The sequence below is a fragment of the Girardinichthys multiradiatus genome, chromosome 11, assembly GCF_021462225.1.
Source record: "Girardinichthys multiradiatus isolate DD_20200921_A chromosome 11, DD_fGirMul_XY1, whole genome shotgun sequence".
Lineage (NCBI taxonomy): Eukaryota > Metazoa > Chordata > Actinopteri > Cyprinodontiformes > Goodeidae > Girardinichthys > Girardinichthys multiradiatus.
In genome coordinates this window covers 28,418,694-28,439,804 of record NC_061804.1, presented here as the reverse complement: position 1 = coordinate 28,439,804, position 21,111 = coordinate 28,418,694, and the positions used below count along the sequence as shown (strand labels likewise).

Below are 21,111 nucleotides of genomic sequence, written 5' to 3'. Positions count from 1 at the left end.
AGGTGCTGAAGAAAGCAGTGTCAGTACAGTGAGCAGCACTTGTTGACCGCAGCATTAAGGAGTCAGAGCGGGAACCTTCCGGTACAATTGGATCACAAAACACACCTGCAGGCTATGCATTTAAAATACTTTGTGCCTCACTCAGGACAATCTGCATACAATTAACTTTAAAAGTATAGATTATTTAAAATGTTAATTTCATTTTGTAGAGCAGCCAGCAGTACTGAAAGAGAGAGAGATACAGAGAGAAAGAAAGAAAGACATGAAAGTCAAGAGAAGCCATTTGATTACTTTTCCAGCACTCACGCCAAGGATTTGGATTTATTTTTCAGTACCACCTGAATCATGTCAGAAAATAATTCCAAGTCATTTGTTGTAAGATACTGTGATTGATTGTCATATTAGTGAGTTTAAACGGTTTATACATAGCATAATGTAGGTGAACATCATCTTAGTTTATGTGATATGACTACATAATATTGCACCACAGCAGAAACATTTATTTTGTTGGTAAAAACGGTTTCACACAAGACTTTGTAAGCCGTTTGAAAGAGGTCCTGTGGTACTCTAAATCTTTACTTAAATCCTTACGTGTATACATGTGTATATGTCGCAACAGCAGGAATAAACAATGTCAGAGTTTAACTGCTTTGTTATTGTGAGTTTATAAAACTGGATGCTACTGCTAGGTGGGTATGGGATTTCACAATCTTCTTGTGTCCTAGTTTTAAAGCCAAAGATTCCCTTTGCTGTCAGCATGTCATAAATATTGTTTGTTACAACAAACATGAAGATAAGTAAGAAAGCAGAAAACATTTTAAATGCAAGTTGTACACAAGCACCAGTTACAACCATTTATTTTTTTTGTTTTCATTAGTCTTGAAGTTTTTATTTTCAGATTAAAATATTTGGCGTATTCTGCTTCACTTTAAGGCTTACAGACAATTGTAGGTTATTTTCTGTCTGAAATGTTTGAGGGAAACACTTTCAGCTAAATTTGTTTGTGTTAAAGCTGTCATATAAATAAACACGCTGTACAGCAGAGGTGCAAATAACAGTGCGGCATGTTGACAACAAAGTCAAATTATTGACAAGTATGTCCCTATTGTGTCAATGCCACGGACAAGCTAATAACTCAGTTACTGAGAGCTGCATTGAACTCCAATAATGTGACAAAGGCCACCGCACTTCAGATGTTATATTAAATCCAGTTTTCAATTAAATATATATACACACACACATACCTAGACAAAGATAATGCTTTTGATAAATGCTGAATCAGGATCTTTGTTCTAATCTAATACATATAAAAGTATTCATGCTGCTTAAACTTTTGTACATTTTGTTACAGCTGTGGACATCAATATCCTTTGGTAAAATTTTATGTGACTGATGAACACAAAGAAGCTCATTTCAAGTTAAAGGGCTAATGTCACATCTAAAATTTCTTTTAGAAATAAATATCGGAGGTGCAGCAAGCATATATACAGTATTTAACATCTTTTATGCTGATGCCCCTAAACAAAATCCACTTCACCTAAATCCGCCTGTGTGTGATTTATTCTCAGTTTAGACCCAGTTGTTCTGTGAGGATTTCAGATGGTTGTTAGAGAACATTAGTGAACAAACAGCCTCATGAAGACCACAAAAACAGCAGAGGGGTCAGGGAGAGTATTGTGAAGAAGTTTAAAGCAGGGTCAGGATATAATACAATATCCTATGCCTTGGATATCTCTTTGCCCTTCTAACACATGAATATGCTATGATCTAAACTTTCATTGTTGCTCTGACTATGTGTTTAGGGTGATTTTCCTGCTGGAAGGTGACCTGCTGTTTTATTTTAAAGCCTTTTGCAGCCTTCCTTGTACTTCGCTCCATCGATAATCCCTTGCGCTCTGATCTGCTTCCCTGTACCTGCTGAAGAAAAGAAAGCCCACAGCTTCACCTGTGGGCTTTCTTTGTTTAGCATTTTACATCTTTACTTGTAAAACAATAAATGTCCTTCCTTTTCATTATTTTTCACTACCTTGTGTTGGTCCATCACATAAAAAAAACAAATGAAATGCATTGAAGAAAGTTATTGCAACATGACGAAATGTAAAATAAATTCAAAGGTCGTAGTTATTTTTGCAAGGCACTGTATTATTAAAATAGCCAGCAGCTTTCCCTGCATCAATTCAGCCGTGACTCAAATCTACTGGCAATCAATATAGCAAACCTGTGAGGCTGTCACCAACACCATGGAAAGTTGGGAGAGTCAGCTAGCAGTGACATGCAAACACACTGCATGTTGGTGGATATTTATAACACCAACATCACATGCCACAAAAACCTGGAATTTTAACTGGGGTTGTGCGAATTTGGCTGATTTAAGTTTTTTGTTGTTACATAATTTTACTGAAAAAAGTAAACCCAAATTGCTCCCAAATTAAGAAAATAAATCTGTATCTGTCTAAGCAAAATGTAACCTTACTTTCCTTCCTAGTCCTGTGTGGTACCAACAGTGAAACATCCTGATACAACCCATGTGGGGGGTTCTTGTTGTCTAAGGGAGTGGGCTTTGTCACAGTGGGATTACAATGTCCTGCAAGAGCAACTCTAAAGATTTCCAAATTTCCCCAATCTTCACTTTATGCAAAACCTTTGGTCTATTTTCATAATTTTGGTGGATAAACACAAGCCCAAAAATCCCAATCAAGTCCAAACAGTGAGCAAAAAAAAAAAAAGGGCGCCATCCGTCAGGGTTTCGGCCAAGCTGATATACAGATGTTAATTACAGAAGTGATGAAGAGCAATCAACAGACTCTTTACCAATTTAATTTACACTGCCTTGCAAAAGTTTTCACACCCCTTCAACTTTTCATATTTCGCTAATTAAAAACAACCAACTTCAGTGTATTTTGAAATCTAATGTGATAGACCAACTCAAAGTAAAGCATAATTATAAAGAGGAAAGAAAATTCTACATATTTTTTTATAGATATGAAAAGTGCACAATGTAAATGCACAGAGCCCCGACACCCCTTTTCTCTGCTACCACTAAATAAAATCGAATTCAAACAAATTCCTTCAGAAATCACCAAATTAGTACAGAGAAACCAGTTGTGTATTTATTCCCAGGATAAATCCAGCTGTTTTCAGAGGTTTGTTAGAGAACATTAATGAAACAAATACTATCATGAAGACAAAGGAACACAGCAAACAGGTCAAGTAGAAAGTTGTGGAGTCGTTTAAATCGGTCTTAGGTTCTAAAACAATATCCCAAGCTTTGAAGACCCCACGAAGAACTGACCCATTATTCAAAACCCAACCAGGCCATGGCCGACCTACACCGGGCAAGGAGAGCATATACACTCCATTTCCATAGAGAAACACAGTGGTGGCAGCATCATGCTGTGGGGATGCTTTTCCTCAGCATAGTCATGCAACGTTGTCAGAGTTGATGGGAAAATGGATGGAACAAAATACAGAAGAATACAGTAAGAAAAGCTGTTAGAGGCGGCAAAAGGCTTGAGCTTCACCTTCCAGCAGGACAATCTTAAACACACAGAGCTACAAAGACATAGTTTAGAACAAACCATATTAAGACCTAAATCCAACAGAGACCGTGGCTAGACTTGAACCTTGACGTTCACAAATGTAACACATCTGACAATTTGAGCTAGTTTGCAAAGAAATGGTACAAATTTGAAAAATACCCCCAAAAAACTTGCAGCTGTGAAAAAGTTTCTGAAATGTTTTAACTCCTGTCATTTGTGTTGGTCTGTCATGCAAAATCCCGATAACATACAATGAAGTTTGGGGTTGCAGCAAAATGTGAAATAGCTTTTGCAGGGATTTACATTTATTAATAAAAACTACTCTATAGTTAGTAAATCATAGTTTCCTCCAGTGTACCACAAAAACCAGCAAGAAAGGAAAAAAAAAATTTAAAAGCCATTTGAACCACTCATTAACTATGACTGTACAGTGAATAAATGTTTTTCTTGCGTATCAACATGAAACATTCCTTTAGAGTGTTGGGATAAAAACTGCTCTGTCCTGGTAGAGCCCTGCAGCTTTTTAAAAAGATTAGCTCCAAATGTTATTTCGGTAGCAACATTAACAGACAAGAGCAGAGCGCTACATCTTTTATGTGGAATCTTATCGACTTTCGTACTCCCACCCCTGTGCTAGCATCAATAAGCTGCTTACAGGCAGGAACTAATAATGACACGACAATGTGCAGATGTGAGATATTTGTACACCAGCATGCTACAAAGGTGTTGGATGCTGTGCTGTACTTCTGACCCGCTGTACTTTTCAATTTGTGCTTTCGGCTAATACCAGAAGAAAGTGAAAAGATTCAGCAGAGTAAAATGTGTCATTTTGGGGGATTCCAATTTAATGGTCGCTCAAAAACCACCAAGAAAATATACACACAGTATGAATGGCAAATCTAAAAGCAAAGCACTCCATATGCAGAATTAATGCAGATCACCATGGTTGTATGAATGTAGGATGCATTGGGTAAGTCTGACTCCAGGTCCCATGGCAACACAGAGCCACTTTATTTATAATAAGAATCAGTTTTACTGCAGACAGTAGTATGTTGACATTTCAATGCTTTGTAAGGAAATCTGAAGAACAGAAATGAATCAACTTAGAAAGATCACAGAGAAATGTTAGCTGAATAAAGTATTGCCCCTCTTCACCAAAGCAACAACAACTGGATAAACTGTGTAAATGCACCGAGCCTTGGTCGCCTTTAAAGGTTCTTTGTTTCTTCACCTGGATCACAAGAACCTGCCGAATGGTGCAAGAACTGGTTCTTTACAGTCTCTGAAGGGCCCTGACATGCTCGGATGGAAGATGAACATCCTCTAAGAGTTGTGTAAAGAGCGCCCTCTGGTGGGCTGTCAGTGTATCTGTTCTTTTTCACACCGATCTATATTTGCTTGTCTTATAAATCACACACGTAAAACAACAGACCACTGCTCCTCCTCAGTTTTTCCCCACGCGGATATTGGGGTTAAGAAGAGGATCTAAATTTGGGTCTGAGCCGGCGGTGGCACGACCGAGTTTAGCCATGATGATTATCAACGTAAAGAACCCCAGAACTCCGACCAAAACAAGCATGAAGACTCTCTGCTTCCAGGACAGAGCAGTCTTCTTTCCACCGGTGCGGTTTCTGAAAAAAAGATTTAAAAAATAAGATACAACTGAGACAAACATAATCCTTTATTTATTGTATTTCCTAGTCTCAAAGCAAATGCAGAGGAAAACCTATTTTCCAAAAGGCTTACTTTAAAATTTGTGCAAACCAACTGAGTGCTGGTCGCCGCCGGTACTTGTCGTCATCGAAGTCAATCTGCGTGACAGTGCTGTGAACGTCCCGTGTGTCGTAGACCTTTCTTGGCGATGATGCTAAAGAATGAGAATATAAATGAATTTGTTTCAGATATTGTAGGACACATGAAGAGAGAAAGTTCTTCCTGAACCAGAGAGGGGAAACTGAAACCAAAAGGCTTTTGTTGACTCTACCTTTGTGTATTGTAATGGTGTCACTGGTGGTAGCAGCAGGAAAGTTGATCACAGAATGCTGTGGCATATTTGGATCCCCGTTTTTAGGAAGACCTCCAACATTTTCTTGTGTTGGAGGTGAAACAGCAGGTGGGCTGAGGCTAGTGTTATAGGAGTGACTGGAATATATGTTACTTTTTTCTTGTGCTGCGAGAAAATAAATGGAATTTGATTATTTAAATAGATCCCAAATGCAGTACCTTGAAAAAGTATTCATCCACATTTTGTCACATTTCAACAGCAAACTGTCATGCAATTTCTTGGGATTTTATGAGATAGAAAACCACAATGTAAGATATAAGTATGAAGTGGAAGGAAAATAATACACGGTTCCCAATATGTCTAACAATTAAAAATCTGAAAAGTGTGGAGTGCATTCGCCTTCAGCTCCACTGAGAAAATACTCTGTAGAACCACCTTGTCCTACAATTCCAACAGCAAGTGTTTTGATTTATTTATCTGTCAGCTTTGAACATCTGGAGACTACCTCGGTCCGGTTAGATGGAGAGCATCTGTAAAACATGATGTTTTAACTCCTACCACAAATTCTTAGTTAGATTTAGGTCTGGAGTTTGACTGGGCCATCCTAAAAGATGAATAGGTTTTGATATAAACCATTCCACCATAACTCTGGCCGTTTGTTCAGTGGTTACCCTGCTGGAAGGTGAACCACTGCCCCACTCTATATCTTTTGCAGCCTTCAAGAGGGTTTCTTCCAGGACTGCACTGTATTTAGCCCAGTCCATCTTCTCATCCTTGTCCCTGCTGTAGAAAAGCCTCGCCACCGCAAGACACTTTCAGCACCAATTTTCACCATGACTTTGGTGCGTTCAGAGTAATGTGCAATTTTGGTTTTCAGCCACACAAAGTTTTATATGTAGGTCGAAAAGTTCTGTTTTGTTGTCTTCTGACCAAAACAGCTTCCACGTGTTTGCAGTGTCCTCTATAGTGTTTGTGGCAAACTGCAACCAGCATTTCTTGGGATTTTTTCTTAACAGCAGCTTTCTTCCAGCTACGGTCCTTACTGAGTTGTCCTAGCTACAGATTCTGCCACCTTTTCTCAGATTAAATTACGGAAAGGAAGACTACTAATTAGGTGACCTTTGAACGTAAGTGGTTGCACTGCATTTTATTTAGTGGTAATAGAGTAAAATGTACTGTGTACAAATGCGCACTAGGCTTTTGGGATTTGTATTTAACATGTCAGTTATGGACTACTTTGTTTTGGTCTATCACATAAAATCCAAATAAAATACATCAAAGTTTCTCATTGCAATGTAACCTCTATGTGATGATGGGGGTATGAATAGTTTTTTAACACACTGTATATCCACACAGTTGACTCACCATCAAATGTTGACCAGTCTGTGTAGTCGGAAACATCATTAGCTGTTGTCTCTTCAAGAACCCCAACAGGCTCTTCAATCTGCCAAAGAACATGTTTTTAACATAAGTCAACATGAATGTACATTTGTGTCTTTTGAATACAAGAAAGCAAATAACATTAATAAGTCGTTACCAAAGGCAACCCTAAACCAGCTCTAGCCCAGTTAACAGATGAAAGCTGCTCTTTCAGCACATCAGCCACTGGGCTGGCCAGATTGGAAGGTGGGAACACTGGACCCTGACAGCTGGGGCACTGGTACCCTGCTGGGGCTGTATGGAGCGGCAGCCGAGATGCCAAGTTATTAAGACACGCCCAGTGGAAAACATCTACAGATTGACAAAAAGAGACATGGACATGAATTTGTCCTCTTGCCAAGCTTGATCACTTATATTGTTTTGGATTTATAAAGATCCGGAAGAGCATTCTTTTACAAAGAGCCTTACAGCACACTTCCTTACCATAGCAGATCAATCTGACTGTGTCTTGTGTGGCCAGAGGATTATTGCACAGAGCACAGCTTGGGTTATAATCGCTGTCCTGAAGCCACTGAAGATAAGACTGCACGATACACTGAGGAGCAGCATGATGAAAAACAGAATGTTACTGCAAACCTACAAGTGTTAAACAAACAAACATCACAAGACCGATCGAATCCCCCTCCCCCACCCTATTTACCTTGTTGTGGTTTGAAACAAGGCAATGTTCACACACGTTCACACGATGCTCGAAGCAGAACAAATTGGTCACCTTCCTCTTCGGACACTTGCAGAGACCCATAGCCACATGTGCTGTTTTGGGGAAAATATGCAGAACTGTTACTGGGCTTACCTAACAATATTTCATATGTGAATAACATGGTGGCTGTAAATATGCATTTGTGGAGAAAAGCTCTACCTGTGAACAGGAAGTGAAATAACATAACTTTAAACAATGTGGTGTAGGTTCCCTGGTCATAGAATGACAACATAAACAGAGTGCTACTTAAAGGGATAGTTCAGATCATTTAAGTGAGACTGTGGGGAGCTTATGACTGGTCCTATATCTTCCATGCAGTAGATAACTCTAAATGGGTCTTCACTTTGTTTTAGAAGTAATGAATTTTCAGTGCATGACCAAGAAAATAAAGTTATTTTTGCCATGGTAAAAGAAAGCCTCACATCAGAAATTTCATGGTGGATCAAACATTTTTCTATAAAACGTTCAGACAATAGAATACGTACTAAAGTTTGGATTTTCCAGTAACCTGTCTTTCTTTCTTTTTACACACTTATCCAGACCACACAATTTCAGATTGCAAATGAAATGTGCTGGCCAAGAAAATTATTTCAATAATTTATAGAGACAGAACAGTTAATAAAAATGATAAAGGTAGGCTGTAAAATTCCATAAGACAGACAATAGATGTGGCCTACCAGTATGTGTGGCCACCATTATTCAACCATAACTGCTTTATGTTCTGGTTGCACTCAAACATATCTGCATTTTTAACAGTACTGTAAATGCGAAGTGTACATCAATATATTGCTAACTGAGCAAATGTCATTATTAATCCATAAAGTTCAACTATTCTTAACAGAATTCAGTTTTTAATTAACAATTTCTGAAAATAAATCTCATTAGTTATTAATGTTTTATTGCATATTTAAATACACAAATACTATCTTAAAAACTAGACTTTTAATTGTAACCTGCATCATAATAATTATTAAAGCCATTAAATACAGAAAAAAATATTGTGATCATTCTTTTGTCTATATTACCCAGCTCTATGAAGGAACCCTGTTCATAGCCATTTCCTGATTTACGATGGTTAAGACACATCTGCCAAAATCAGAGTGCTCTCTTGTCTTTCCCGTTTTGAATAGTGGCAACAAAAAACTAGCCTCTACTTCATGTCACCCATATAATCTTAAACAAAGCTCAGGATGCATTTTAAAATGCTTCAGATACATTTATTTTACACGCATTGTTAGGGGTGCAACCAGGTACTTTGTAAAAAATGAGTTGGAATATGCCACAGCAATAAAAAAAAAAGTAATTATTTTTATTTAGTTTAACACATTTTTACAACAGGTCCCAATTGTAGAGCGTGTCGTACAAGTCACCTGAACACGTGAAGTATGCCCAGTAAACTGAAGAGTGTTAAATCTATCCTGTTATAATCTTTTACAAAAGCAATGCTGCCTTTTACCAAAACCTTACTCTCTATGGATGAGTAATTTTAGCAAGAAAAGCTTAACACATTACAGTATTAGATTCATGTTTCCCACACTTCACATTGATGAAGACCATGAATTAGCTCTGCTTTATTGTAAGCAACTTTTAAAGTAAATAACCAAAGGATGTAAAGGCATAACGATTAAAAATGGTTTTGTCAAATACTATGACATTTGGGAGCTAGAAAAAACACTCTTGGCCGTGTTCTGACTGTAGATCCACATCTATATGTAGATTTAATGATCATGACCTGTTAACAGAACCCTATTAGTGAATGTAAACCATCCCTTTGAAACAAGGCAGCTCTGCAAACCTGACTAGCAAGTGCTTCTGGCTTATGAGTGGAAATAAAATTTTTTGTGTCACCTACCCAAAGTAAAAAAAGATGTAATGACTTGACATTAAAACAGTTTTTCTTCCATGTTAAACTGTCTCAGAATCAAAATTGTAGAGTTCTCAATCCAACAGAAAGTAAGATTTTGATGCAAACCTTGACTATAAATTGGATGGATGGAGTATTTAGACAATGGGATAAATTATACATTCTGGAAATTAAATATTTTTTTTATACTCTTACATTCTTTTTTCAATACTTGTCTAGACTTGTTAAATACTAAATCAAACTGAAAACTTTTCCACATTAACAACAGAGTGTCTTCAGTCAGAGGCTTCTTCATCTGCTGTAAGACAGACCACTACAGGAGATCCTTCCTACCTACAGCCATCAGCATCTACAACGGCTCTTTGAAGAAACCTGTATAATATTAGCTACAACAACATTTAATTTCCCTTTGGGATGAATAAAGTATTTTTGAATTGAATTTTGAATTGAATGCAGATGTTTTTAGATTGTGTATGATCCCTGTAAAAAGGATTATACTGATTCACCATTAAACAATATTTAAAAACAAAAGATAAAAGTTAAATCTGATGAACAGCAAGATCAGATCACACTGAAAAACAAACACACACCCAGGCATAATAATGATTTGAATGTTTCTTAAACAAAGGAAAACCTACAATTTGGTCTAATATATTGCATGGTATTTTTAAAAAATAATACTTCGGGTTATCATAACATGTTTACAAATTGGATTGGGTAAAATATTTCCTTTAAACAGTTTCTGGACATTAGGATTTCAAACACGCTCATTGCGAACAAAAACGTCTCACTCAAAATGACTTTTACTGTGACGGGATTGTAAAAATAATTTCAGTGCATTACTCAATCACTCAACAAAAACTCAAACAGGTCACATTGGAAAACAGTGATCCAATGAGTTCCACTGAATTTACTAAACAAAATCTCCTTGGTTTTGATACCGATTGTGGTCCATAACAGGTTATATTGTCTATTCGTTTATTATACAAACGGAATGCATACATTGATGTTACAAGCTGATAGTGGACCCTAAAACAGTTATAAATGTACCCAAAACCCCATGTTACCAACAGTTACTAACACCACGCAGTTTGTAATGCTACATTAAACAATTTTGCTATGATAAACTCGAAGACCTTTTTAAGAAAGCATAGGTTATAAAAAGCACATTTTGATATTAATACCCCATCTTTTCAGCTAAATCCATCTTCTGACAGGTTCCCTCCCACATTTATCGACTCTCATATAGAACTGCTAGCCCAGCAAGCTAAGCCAGATAGCTTCAGTAGCTAAGGAAGTAACAAAAGTAAATACTCACCTAGTTAGCTGTCACACTGACATAAAAAAAGACTCGTTCGTTTTAAGTAATGCAGCAATGCTGTCCTTTAAGCTACCTCCCTAGATTCTCTGGGAAAGCAGTTACAAAGGATGTCATCATGAACCTTAGCTGTCTGCTTCCTCTATGTTTATGTGCCACGTCTCTTCCGGATTTCTGCTTCCTCCTGTGGGTTCATTGTTGGCCTCACAAAAGCATGGTGCTACCTACCGAGCCGGAGGTTAAAGTCAATAGATGTTTTTTTTTTTAAAAACAATCACAAAGCAACAATTAAATACTAAAAATAATTTGTCAAAGTAATATTCCGTCATGTAAACATTTAAATTACGTGTAATTAAAACAATAATTAGAAATTAAATTACAATGGTTAAAAAATTGAAGTCAGATCTAATCCGCCATTTGTTGCGCAGCAAAGCTGCTGCCAGCATGCTGTGGGTCAGCGAGCTTCCGGTGGAATGACAAGGAGAGGGATTGCATTCACCTTAAGCTGTGTTGGGACCCACAGCCATGAGTTACAACAGGAAATGCGGTACAGACTTTTCTGGAACTTTCAAAATAGATTGCGCTAACCTACTTCCGGCACAACTTAGGAATTGGGGGTAGCAGCTGACTACCCACAATGCCACTGGCCGTATAAAACCCCCACCTTTCCAATGGTCCTTTCTCTACCATCCGGACTCTGTGCGAGGCTGGCCGGTCAGACAGCGCGCTAATGTCTCTTTGCTGGCAAAAAGACATAAACTCTTGAAACTGGATCCAAGGGTGTCATAAGATCACGCGATCATATGCAAAGTTAAGTACGAGTGAATCACTGTTTGTGATTTCATTCATAAGGAGGGGAAATTAAGGTATAAGCATTGCTTTACTTTGTCTCTGAGGCCTGCAGAAGCAAACTGTTCCAGAGAATCTCCTGCAGAGACGCTATCTCTACAAGCCGAGTCTGAAAGGATGACAACAGGAGCCGCATCACCGTGGTTACGGTAATGTGCAGTTGGTTGAGGGACACAACGAACCGTCTTTCATCCACAGCTACAGAGGTTAGCTGAAAGCTAACCGTTTGTTGACTGTGGACGTTTCTTCAAACTTCGTCATCGCCCGGACAACTCCTCAACACGTTCATACAAGGTTTCGTGTTTGGGCAGAGTAATAGAGAAAGTTTTAGATTGAAATGATCTAAACGTTTTTCCTTTTATGAAGTTCGGTTTTGTTTGTGTGTTTTTAAAGTTAAGACAAACATTATTTAAAGGGTTATTTTAAACACAGAAGATCGGCCATAACGCGCCGAGGGTGGAAGCCAGAGGAGAGCTGGGATTTACCCCCAAGAGCTCAGCAAAAATCTTGCCATGCATATAAACTGGGGTCCTCTGTCGGAGATGATTTCAGTGGGGATGCCATGGAGCCTGAAAGCATAGTGGATGAGGAGCCTAGCAGTTTCAGCAGCCAATGGGAATTTGGAAAGGGCTATCAGATGACAGGCTTTGGAGAACCGATCAATGATGGACAAAATGACAGTTTTACTTTTGGCAGGAGGGATACCTGAAACAAAGTTCAAGGCTATGTGGGACCAAGGACGGCTTGGAACGGACAGGGACTGGAGCAAATCAGCAGGAGGTCTGTATGAGCATGTGGTGCAGACAGAAACGTACTCAACAACATCTTTGTTTAAAGATGGCCACCAGAAGTATCGGTAAAGGAGAGCAGTGGAACCTGGATGGGACCTCCTCCTAGATCCAGTTCATCCTGTTTCATTCTGCAGATTCGGGCTTCTAATTCCAGGATAGGGCATCAATGTGGCAGGACTGGGGAATGATGGATGCAGGTTCAAGGCATTCTTCTCATGTGACAAACTGTCTGGAGAGTACATCTGGGTTGACATTCTTGCATCCTGGACAGCGAAAGAAAAACAATGACCAACGTGACTGGCGAGGATTGAGAGGCTTAGCTGATGATAGGAGTAGGCCAGTTCTGTAGAGCTGAGATCATACTGGGGTCCGGTTTCACCTGTCCACCCTCAAAAATAAATCCGAGAAAGGTTATAGAGTGTACATGGAATTCACATTTTTCTGCTTTGACAAATAGACTGGTTTCCAAAAGGTGTTGGAGCACCACCCAGATATGTTGTCTGTGTTCACTGGGGTCCTTGGAGAAGATCAGTATGTCATCTAGGAGAGACTACGTTCTCTCAGGACATCGTTAACCAGGGCCTGGAAAACATTAGGAGCATTGGTTAAACCAAACAGCATGACCAGATACTCAAAGTGACCAATGGGTGTCTTGAAAGTGGTCTTCCACTCATCTCCTTCTCTTATCTGAACCAGGTGGTATGCATTCTATAAGTGAAGTTTTGTAAAGATGGTGGCTCCATGAGCTAATTCAAAAGCAGATGAAAGAAGGGCAAGAGAGTACTTGTTTTTGACAGTTATTTAGTTGAGACTTCGATAATCTTTGCATGGTCTCAGGGTTCTATCCTTGGCCACAAAGAAAAACCCAGCAATGACAGCTGACGAGGAGGGACATCCTATGTCCTACAGTTTTTTGCTCAGTATCAGACAAGTGAAAAAGGCACCCAGATGGTAAGGGGATGCCCTGAAGGTGATCTATAGAGAAGTCGTAAGGACTATGGGGGGGTAAAGACAAGGCCAGATCTTTGCTGAACACTGTCTGAGATCTTGATACTCTGGAGGAACGTTGGAAAGACCAGGGGGTGCGTGAAGTTTAGCAGAAGGAGTAGTGGTAGGAACAGCTGAGCGAAGGCAGGATGCATGACAGCTTGAGTCTGCCCAGTTTATGTGGGGATTGTGTGATTTGAGCCATAGGTGGCCTAAAACGACAGGAGATTCTTTTGTAGGAAAAACTAAACATGAGAGGAATTCGTGATGATTTCCAGAAGTGATAAACTCTATGGGATGGGTTTGTTTGATTTAGAGATTGCGCATCCAAGGCAGTAATATGTAATATGCACATCCAAGGCAGCCCGATAGAATGAGCCGCCTTCCCCACAGCTACGGAGGTTAGCTGAAGCTAACCCTTTGTTCACAGAGCTTTCTTCAAACTTCGTCGTCGCCCGGACAACTTTCCTCAGCACGGTTCACATACGAGGTTAACTTTTGGGCAGAGAGAAGTTATTCAGGATGAAATGGTCAATTTTTTCATTTTATGAAGTTTGGTATTGTTGTGTTGAACTCAGCTATCTTGGTGCTAGCAGGCTATCTGCTCAGCACGTGCTCAGTTTTGTTTTCTGTGTTTGTGTGTTTTTAAACTTAAGACAAAGTTTACTTGAAGAGTGATTTTAAACACAGAAGATTGATCATAACACGCCGTCCGCGCTTATGCATTTTAACCCTTTTATTAACGGTATTTTAAAGGTGTGTGTTTGATTCTGGTGCTAAGCTATCAGCTTCTTTTGTTAGCTTTAACTGCTAACAGCTAAGAACACGTGCTTGCCTGCTAAAGAATATTTACCCAGAAAGGTTGTTAGTTTTCCCTAAATATTATTTTAATAAACTTGATAACTAAGTAAACACCAATAAGCCCCATTTGTCCAGAAAGATTTGGCTCTTTTCCAAAATATTTCCTTAAATATTTTACCATTTCCTTAATAATATTTATTTAAATATTATTTTAATAAATAAAGGCAGCTAATAAGACATCGTTGAGAATTAGTCACCCAGAAGGTTGGTTTTATTCCTCAGATCCTTCTTTAAAGAATTATTTTATTAAAATAATATTTTATCTGATCTTGCATTGTGAATGGTTGTCTAAAGGTATGCTTATTATTGCCTAAGTTGGTTTCAAGACTAACTTAACTTAACTTTCAGATACTTCAAGATAATCCTTGGTTCTCAAACATAAACACTGCATGGTAATATTGCATCACTCTTTTTGTCATGGTTTTCAATCATCTTTAATCAACTTGTTTATATTGTACATAGCCCATTAGTCTTCGTTATTCTTTAATTCTGCTTGGTAGTTTAGTTGGATTGTTTTAGCATAGTAAAGAGTTTGTTGATTGGAATATGTTTGACTTTGAGTTGACTTATTTTTGTTAATAAATCATTGTATTTTAAGAAATTGTGTGAATTCAGAGTGCAGAGTTTTTGCTGTTCAATAATGTCAGAGCTCGTCTCACACCTTTCTCTTTTGTCCTAATACCATCGCCTTACTGGGCTGGTATTCACAGGACAACCCTTAACAGACCAAAATATTATTTGATAAAATATTAAAATATTAATATTGATTATTAAATAATATATTCATATTCATAGTCACAACAAACCTGTATGGTGTCATGATGGATAGGGTTAAATAAAATAAAATAGGATCTTTCCTACAAACGTTTGTTTGGCCATGATAACGTTGCTCTCTTTTAATCATCTGGTTCCATAACAATTTTTTTGTGGTATTCATCAGCAAGATTATAACAGCTCTGAATAATCTATTCTAATCTACAGTACAGACCAAAAGTGTCGACACACCTTCTCATTCAAAGAGTTTACTTTATTTTCATGACTATGAATATTGTAGCTTCACACTGAAGGCATCAAAACTATGAATTAACACATGTGGAATTATATACTGAACAAAAAGTGTGAAACAACTGAAAATATGTCTTATATTCTAGGTTCTTCAAAGTAGCCACCTTTTACTTTGATTACTGCTCCGCACACTTTTGGCATTCTGTTGATGAGCTTCAAGAGGTAGTCACCTGAAATGGTTTTCACTTCACAGGTGTGCCATGTCAGGTTTAATAAGTGGGATTTCGAGCTTTATAAATGGGGTTGGGACCATCAGTTGGAAAAAGTCTAAACATCTTTTAAAATCCTTTTTGTTTTACTATAAAGAACCGGCCTAATATTATGGTACTGTTGAGGATTTGAAGATTGCTCTTGTAATCTTTAATTATTATCGTGCACATACATAACATGAAAGAGACATTCATCTCACAAAAACAGACAGACAAAATGGACAAACATTGGCCACATAAAAGTTTGATAAAAGAATTCTCCAGCTTCCACAAATCGGAGAAAAATGTATTGTTAATTGTTGGAAAAATGTATATAAGTTATCATTGCTTAGTTTAAATCGTGTTTATGTTTGAAGTTCTACTATAGTTAAGATGATTCCGTGATTGCTTTTAGTGTGGAAAAAGGATTTGTGGAAGGTTAAGGATTGTGGTCTGGAGTGGATCAATCCCTGGACATGACATGCTCATACCACATATGGGAATGACTACTTTTTATGTTGAAATCTCTGTAAGAATTGGCTGAACCAATTCCTGCTTTTTGCTTGTAAGAATGTGAGTTGTAAATAAAAGGCTGGTGCAAGGATTCTCCCTTTGTGAGAAGGAAGTTGCTGTGCTGGCAGAGGACTGTCTCACCCTTGCAAGTCAAACTTACTTGGTTCACTTGTGTCTTTAATTACACTTGTCTGTATTTATTAGCTTTCTAACTCTAACATTTCTTGGTCCTTCGAGCCAGAGCGCAAGAAATCTGCTGCCCGGGGCCCTGGGGTGTGTGTGGGGTTGTTAGTCTGCGCAGCGTCCAGAACGTCTGGAGAACGAAAATCCTGCACAGTGAATTCTGCGTTGGTAACCGCCGAATCGACCGAGGGGCACCGGGAAGATGGATCAACGTGTTCCGACAGACAGTGTGAACAAACGCACAGGTAAGACAGAACCAACTAAATATATAAAAAGAAATTCGCAAGCCGGTAATCTTGGCGTTAGCACTAGATGAATACGCGAGCCAGTTTAATTTTACAATCCCTGTGTCTAACTATGTAGAGCTTCTTGCAGGTTTCTATTTTCCTCATTGTGTCCTAGGCACCGGTTCCATCCCAGTGGGGACTATTCCAATGCACATGTGTAACACGACTTACTATTATTCTTTACACCAAGCTGGACCAGGGAGAAAGGTCCATGATCTAAAGGGCACTTATGCAATAGATGGATTTCACTGGATGTGTGAAACTGGCATTTATTTGCAGTTGCTTCCAAGTTGGAGTGGTGTTTGTGCACCTGTTTATGTCACTGATCACACTTATGTCATTTCAGTTCAACCTTCCCTAAATAGGAGTAAGAGGGAACCCATCCGTGTGAAGCCGCATGATAGTGTGTGGGGATCAGATGTTCTTGATGAATTCAAGCATAGAGCAACAGGAAATAAGATTTTGCTAAGTTTATTCCCATGGTTGGGAGTAGGAAAGAACATGCTTAGATTAGAAACTATAGATTTTCGACCGGGACTGTTTGTTAATGCAACCACAAAAGCTCTTACAGGACTGTCCACGGAAGTCACGGGACTTCGAACCGTGGTGTTGCAGAACAGGATGGTGTTGGACCTGCTGACGGCCTCGGTTGGGGGAGTTTGCGCTCTCCTGAACGAGACATGATGCACCTACATCCCTGATGAAACCAACGGCAAAGATGGACACAGAGTGAGCGATGCTATACGCCAATTAAATGAAATTAAAAGGGTGGGTATGCAGCAGGATGTCCATCCCGGCCGAGGAAGCTTTTTTTCATGGCTTACTTCTGGACCGTGGTGGCAACTGTTTTTGAAAATCATGACCCTGTCATCGCAGTGTTATTGTTTTTCTGCCTTTGTTTTACTCTGTGTGTTATTCCCTGTATCAGAGCAATGATATTAAGGATGGTTGGAGGAATTTATGATACAGTGTTGTCCCAGGATTATCAACTTCTGGATGAGGACCAGAACAATGATGACATTTTGGAGGAAAAGTCACTAAACTTAAGAATGGTTTAATGTTTAATGAGGTATTTGCATAAAGCTTTTTGGAAGTGTATACATGGATGTGTTATTAAACTAATCAATAATAAACAGGAGGGAATTGTTGGAAAAATGTATATAAGTTATCATTGTTTAGTTTAATTCATGTTTATGTCTGAAGTTCTGCTATTGTTGAGATGATTCCGATGATTGCTTTTTTAGTGTGAAAAAGTTTTTGTGGAAGGTTAAGGATTGTGGTCTGGAGTGGATCAATCCCTGGACATGACATGCTCATACCATATATGGGAATGACAACTTTTTATGTTGAAATCTCTGTAAGAATTGGCTGAAACAATTCCCGTTATTTGCTTGTTGGAATGTGAGTTGTAAATAAAAGGCTGGTGCAAGGATTCTCTCTTTGTGAGAAGAAAATCACTGTTTGACAGAGGACTGTCTCACCCTTGCAAGTCAAACTTACTTGGTTCACTTGTGTCTTTAATTACACTTGTCTGTATTTATCAGCTTTCTAACTCTAACATTAATAAATGAGCTGCATTTAGTAGAACACTGCATCCCACTGTCTTCCTCCTGGATGAGCACCACCTGTTGAAAAACTTTCTTTATTATATTAGTCAGTTTGTTTCTCATATTCACTCAGATCTTTAAACATTCCAGTAGGTGAAGTTATTAGTATCTCATGTAGACTGACATATACTGTTGCACTTGGAGAGGATTTCAGCTTATCCATGTATGCTGTTGCAATGTCTATCATCTCCTCGTTCTCATCAACTTCCCCTTTTCCTTCTTTAACAACATTCTGTTCTCCCTTATCCAGTCAATGTTGACTGGGGTGCCCATTTGGACAGTTTCTAGCCCAATGACCATGCTGTCCACAAGCCCAGCATGCATCATCTCTTCCGTCATCGTCCCCTCTCACTTGCCTCCGTCCACGCCCCTAAGGCCTCCTCTTCCTTTGAAAATTCCTCATTCTACCCCTCCGCCCACTTACTGGTCCTCCATTAAATATGTCATCTTCAGCATAGAAGATATCAGTAGGAGGTTGTTTTTTTTTTCCACTGACCACCTTTTCAGCATGCATTGCCCAGTTCTGCCAACAGCTAACCGAGCTGGTTGGTAGATCAATATTATGTTTTGTGACCCAGTTACGAATCTCAGGTAAAGCATTTGGCTGGAGGGCATTTTTGAACTGCTGTTGATAGGGACTGCCATCAGCATCATCGTGTTGCAGTCTACTATTCCTTTTAAACACTTCTTCCATTCTCATTCTATACTCAATGATTGACTCCCCTATTTTCTGTTTAGTCTGGTTAATGATGGTATAATCTGCTCTCTGTCTAAACTCTCCTTCTAACGGGGGCTGCTTCTGAAAACAGTTTCCCATTTTAAGAGTTTTATTTATTTACTTTTTATTAAAAACTATTGTTAAGAAGTGAGTTTTACTTTTATTAATTTATATTAGCACTTTTTATTTAATTCAGTCAGTCATTTTCTACCACTTATTCCATAGTGGGTCATGGGGAAGGTGGTGCCTATCTCCAGCAGTCTATGGGCGAGAGGCAGGGTCCACCCTGGACAGGTCGCCAGTCCATCACAGGGCAACACACAGACAACCATGCTAAGGGGAAATTTAGAGTGACCAATTAACCTAATAGGCATGTTTTTTGACTGTGGGAGGAAGCCGGAGTACCCGGTGAGAACCCTACGCATGCACAGGGAGAACATGCAAACTCCATGCAGAAAGACCTCGGCTGGGAATTGAACCCAGGACCTTCTTGCTGCAAGGCAACAGTGCTATCAAGTGCGCCCCCGTGCAGCCCGTTTCTTTAATCCTTTGTGCTTTATTATATATACTTTTATCCTATTTACTCTAGTACTCTAGGTGTCTTCTTCTGACACCTTATTTTAAATATTTATCCACCTTTTTTTTTATATTTATCTAACAGGGGTATAGTATTTATATATATTTTTGTAGCCTACCATCAAATCAAAACAGAATTCCTCAACGGGCCCCCAACATCTCCCAAAAAACAGGCTTCAAGATCAAACACCTAGTTTGATAACCCTAACCCTAACCCTAAAAGGAGTTGGAGGACCCATAGGGCCCAGCGTCTCAAACCGGTGAAGAAAATAGCTGATCTGCGCCCAATTATAAAATGTCTCTCTGTAACATGTGGACAGGACTGATAAGCCTGAGCTTAATTCTGGTATCTTTCTCTGTCTAAAGCAGGATCCACAGGAGGTGATACCGAACCAGAAGAGATGGACATCTGACGGAATGCATCTCAGAACACTGACGGAAGAACATGACGCACATCCATTCCTACAGAATTTCTGGTATTGTTCATGGTGGCATATGCAACAATGAACTAGGTAGAAATGCACAAAAATGAAGGGAACGATTATGATGACATGTTGTAAATAAATCACATCAAAAGCCTGATTGTACTCATACATTGTATTTCATAAAATGACCTTACAGCAGAAAATCGAAAGAAGTTGTTGCTTAAGTGAAATGAGAAAAAGTACAATGATGACATAAACAGGGCAGACTTTTAAATTCTTTTATTTTTATGTTTTCAAGTATTATTATTTTATTTTTATGATTTCAAGTATTAATCATCATTTAACTTTTAATGGTTGCCGAGGGCGGCGGGGCCGTATGAGTATTTCCCACAAAATATAATCTGTTTACCGTCCGTGGGTTTTCGCTCATACAGAGTATTTTTCTTATTCATTTTTATATTAAATGTTTTTACTTGTGATAAAAGGAGGGACTGTTGGATGGGTGCGAGGACTTGTTATCACTCATGTAAAAACTTTGTGTTGCAAGGCACCTGCACTCCGCTTTGTTTTCTGCTCTGGTATGCCTTCCTCCCTGTGTGTGTGAGATCATCGTTATCTCCGTGAGAACCAGCCTCCTTTCAGTCTCACACACACACATATACACCCTGTCTGAACTGTCTGTTGAACTGTGTATATAAATAAAGAGATAGGGTGTCAAAACTTTGTAGTTGCACTGCAAAGTGGGCTACCCTTGTCACAAGTAAAACTGACTCTGTATCGTTCTTACCTCTGAGTTGACTGAATAATGCCTAACACCCACATAGGATTTTTCCAGGGAGATGAATTTCCTCCTAGTTTGCGTATAGCCTAAGCCTACTTTAAACTTCTCCACAACTTTATCCCTGACCTGTCTGGTGTGCTCCTTGGACTTCATGACACTGTTTGCTCCCCAATATTCCCTTAACCAACCTCTGAGGCCGTCACAGAGCAGCTGTATTTGTACTGAGATTAGATTCCACACAGGTGGACTCCATTTAGTCATGAGCAATCATCAGGCAACTTCTGAAGGCAGTTGGTTGCACTCAGAGTAAAAGGGGCTGAATACTTCTGCACACAGAACTTTTCAGTTTTTTATTTATAAAGAAGAAAATAAATCATGTATGATTTTCATTCCACTTCACAATTGTATACCACT

The 21,111-nt window shown here is 38.8% G+C and overlaps 1 protein-coding gene across 2 annotated transcripts; it reads right to left on the bottom strand.

The window, feature by feature from the left end:
- Window positions 1–4,363: 4,363 nt before the first annotated feature.
- zfpl1 (zinc finger protein-like 1) lies at window positions 4,364–11,371 on the bottom strand. 2 transcript variants are annotated; one of them, XM_047378204.1, is made up of 9 exons: window positions 11,247–11,371; window positions 10,867–11,090; window positions 7,625–7,737; window positions 7,408–7,519; window positions 7,082–7,275; window positions 6,910–6,988; window positions 5,524–5,709; window positions 5,286–5,406; window positions 4,364–5,170 (listed from the first exon to the last, which is right to left on the bottom strand). In XM_047378204.1, exons 3-9 carry the CDS (start codon window positions 7,724–7,726, stop codon window positions 4,984–4,986), a joined length of 981 nt encoding a protein of 326 aa, XP_047234160.1. In that variant the 5' UTR covers window positions 7,727–7,737; window positions 10,867–11,090; window positions 11,247–11,371; the 3' UTR covers window positions 4,364–4,983. The 2 variants fall into 2 exon arrangements, with proteins under 2 accessions (XP_047234160.1, XP_047234159.1); XM_047378203.1 differs by lacking the exon at window positions 11,247–11,371 and having other exon boundaries at window positions 10,867–11,092.
- Window positions 11,372–21,111: the final 9,740 nt, after the last annotated feature.